The following is a 2,954-nucleotide window of genomic DNA, read 5'->3' as shown; positions in this document are numbered from 1 at the left end:
TAATAATATGTTTCTGAGTACGAGGTGAGAAACTTGGCATGTCCTTCAAAATACGCCACTTCTGCTTTAAGACTCCAAAAGACCTTTCAATGACATTACGAAGAGATGAATGCAAAAAATTGAACATCTCGTACTTTCCTTGAGGAGGCCCCGAACGATGCTGAAATTCTGGTATATGGTATGTGCTTCCTTTGAACGGCGCAAGATACCCAATTCGGTTTGGGTAACCTGAGTCCACGAGATAATACTTTCCTACAAAATCAAGTTAGTAAGGTACATTTTAATACAAATTCAGGTAATTTGTTGAAAGAATCATGTATACCTTTAGGAGGCAGGGGAAATGAAGGAAAATTTGCCAATGCATGATTGAGGATACGTGTGTCATGTGCAGAACCCGGCCACCCGGCAACCGCAAAGGTGAACCTCATATCAAAGTCACAAATAGCAAGCACATTTTGAGATGTATATCCATGACGGCATGTGTGGTTAACCACTTCGTCCACTGGTACTACCACTTTGACATGTGAACCATCTATTGCTCCAATTGCGCCTTTAAAGTATGGCCAAAAACGATCCTCTCTCACCCTTTCATGCTCCGTAGAAAAAGTAGGATCCCTCGGCTTAATATTATCCTTAGCTAACTTGCGCAAACATTTCAAGACTTCGTGAAACTTCATGTGAACTGTCCAAAGTGACCGTGTGAAACGATTTTCAGCTTGTGAAAAAGATTGTGGTCCTCCGACGATCCACAAGAACATTGCCAATGACTCAATAGACGAAACATTGTTGGTTGAGGTCAATCCGTAAGTAGAGACTAGCAAATTATGAAGTTTATCGAAAATCTCGGTGCTCATCCAAAACATCTTATAAAAATATCTCGGACGTGACATACACCTCATCACCCATTGAATTCCAGTTTCTGACGTTTCCCTGTATCCATCTTTGTGCAAATACCGCTCAGTATACAAGTTGCCCATTTCTCCAATAGCACCAGCATGCTGTGCAAGTTCAGCTAGCAGTAGTAGTCCTTTTTGCCCTCCTTTAGCCACATCTCCCAATGTATCATCCATCTACATGAGACATTAGTACATTAATATTTAAATACAACAAATATCTTTGACAATACTAAATGAAAAAGCTCAACATAACACACTAATAGATAAGTAATGTTTCAATATAGGGTAACAAATTATGGTTCAACATAGGGAAATTGTTGTCACATATGACAATAAATAATTTGACAAACAGGCAATACAAATCAGTGGCGCTTCATCATCTCCTTTTCTAGCTCCCTCTCAATCAAATCCAGTCTGCCTTTAGTTGTTTCTAGAGAGCTAAAGAGCTCCCTAAATTCAGGTTTAACAATTAAGGAAGCGGCTGTGTGCATTAGAGCAGTTCCTTCTTGCACCCCACATTCTTTCACCATCTTCATAGTCTCTGTAATGGTAGGAACTAGGTTAGTTGGAGGAGCTGATGATGCTTCAACACTTGTGGAGATCCTCTCTGCAGCATTTTCTATCTTCAAACAAGTGGACTTGTACAAACGAAAGAATGGGCTCTTCTCATCCTTCTCTTCAACACCAATAGAGGTACCCTTGCGTTTCCTTTTTCCTAGGTTCACTGTCATATCCTTCTGCGTAGGTTTCACTACCTCATCCACATTATCATCACTTGCCTCATCGGATGATATATCTCCAGGACAGGATGCAGAAGACCCAGTTACATGTGCCTTGCCAAACAAGATATGCAGGTCATCGAGGAACTTGGGTCCTTGTTTTCGAAACTTTATATGGTGGCATTTGATTCCTTTCTCACGATTGTTGCATCTCTACAATTAGAAAAAAAATTAGCATTGGACACCATAAGAAAGAATGGAAAGAATATAATTATGAAGAAACATAGTTCTTACAGCAAGGTGTTCGTCCCACCATTCATCTGAGCAGTCAATAGTTTGTTTTGCCTCATCCCATCCAAGACCAGTTGCACAATTCTTGAACTCCATAAACATGACATACTCCTTTTTCAGAAGATCTAACTTGTTCTTCAATTGTTTTTTTGTTCTCGTATCACCGGATTTTTCTGCAAACTTGGAAACAACGTTCTTCCAACCGGTAGTAGTGAAAATTCCCATCGGCCTATTCCCTGCTTCAATCTCTTCTTTGCAAGCATCAATCAAATGCCTTAAAAAAGTATCACCCCAATCCGCCTTATCACCCATTCTTCAACCAATCAAAGAAAACTCATAAGAACTAAGCTAAGTCATAACTATGAATCCAACTATCCAACTATTAAACTAATGGGAAATAAATAAGCATAGATGTCAAAGTACAAACGTTCATCCATTACATAGTTTTGAATTATCATTTTGCATTTAACCATACTGATAGTAGAAAAGTGATTTATCTCATACCAGTACAATTGATTGTTCATACCTCAAGAAATTCCTTTTCGCAAGTAGCTTCCTATTTGATTTTGTGTTGTAATTGTACCTGACAACATAAAATAATTGAATTAGTATAAATAATTATGGTGCTTTTAATACTTCCATATATTCATAAGTTCTCTATTACATTTTGTGATCTAAAAGTAGAGTCTCAATATGTTTATGTGTGAAAAGCATATTACTTGTAACCTGAGTATCAGTCACTAAAAAAACTTATAAGTCGTTAGGTATTAGACTATATTTGAGTTTATTACATCTATCAGCAAATCTCTCTCTCCATTCTGAAAAGTTCATACCTTATATGCATACCAGTATTATAAAAAAAAATTTTACATCTATCAGTAACTATGAATTCATCTATAAGCATACCAGTATTATAAAAAAAAAGTGTTGCAAATTAAAAAAAAATGCATACCTTATATGCTCCTGGTCATTCACCAGGAGCAAGACAGGAACCGGCGATGGGGGGCGCCGGCGATGGGGCGCCCTCCCAAGGGGGCGGCGGACGGCC

At 38.3% G+C, this 2,954-nt stretch overlaps 1 protein-coding gene across 1 annotated transcript; it reads right to left on the bottom strand.

Moving 5' to 3' along the window:
• Window positions 1-1,012: 1,012 nt before the first annotated feature.
• On the bottom strand, window positions 1,013-2,448 carry LOC101769004 (L10-interacting MYB domain-containing protein-like). Its single transcript, XM_004974505.3, has 4 exons — window positions 2,433-2,448; window positions 1,910-2,219; window positions 1,515-1,828; window positions 1,013-1,070 (listed from the first exon to the last, which is right to left on the bottom strand). Exons 2-4 carry the CDS (start codon window positions 2,216-2,218, stop codon window positions 1,013-1,015), a joined length of 681 nt encoding a protein of 226 aa, XP_004974562.2. The 5' UTR covers window position 2,219; window positions 2,433-2,448.
• Between the last annotated feature and the right edge of the window lie 506 nt (window positions 2,449-2,954).

Source organism: Setaria italica, chromosome VI, assembly GCF_000263155.2.
Source record: "Setaria italica strain Yugu1 chromosome VI, Setaria_italica_v2.0, whole genome shotgun sequence".
Lineage (NCBI taxonomy): Eukaryota > Viridiplantae > Streptophyta > Magnoliopsida > Poales > Poaceae > Setaria > Setaria italica.
The sequence above is the reverse complement of the archived record's forward strand: the minus strand, read 5'-3'. Positions and strand labels throughout refer to the sequence as shown.

What these genes read in the sequence shown, in the direction of transcription:
- LOC101769004 (XM_004974505.3), bottom strand. Translation starts at nt 2,218, where the DNA reads ATGGGTGATAAGGCGGATTGGGGTGATACTTTTTTAAGGCATTTGATT. An exon ending in GGTGGGACGAACACCTTGCT is followed by an intron (nt 1,829 to 1,909) that starts GTAAGAACTATG and finishes TTCTAATTGTAG; the next exon opens with AGATGCAACAATCGTGAGAA. An exon ending in TCCACTTGTTTGAAGATAGA is followed by an intron (nt 1,071 to 1,514) that starts AAATGCTGCAGA and finishes TGTCTCATGTAG; the next exon opens with ATGGATGATACATTGGGAGA.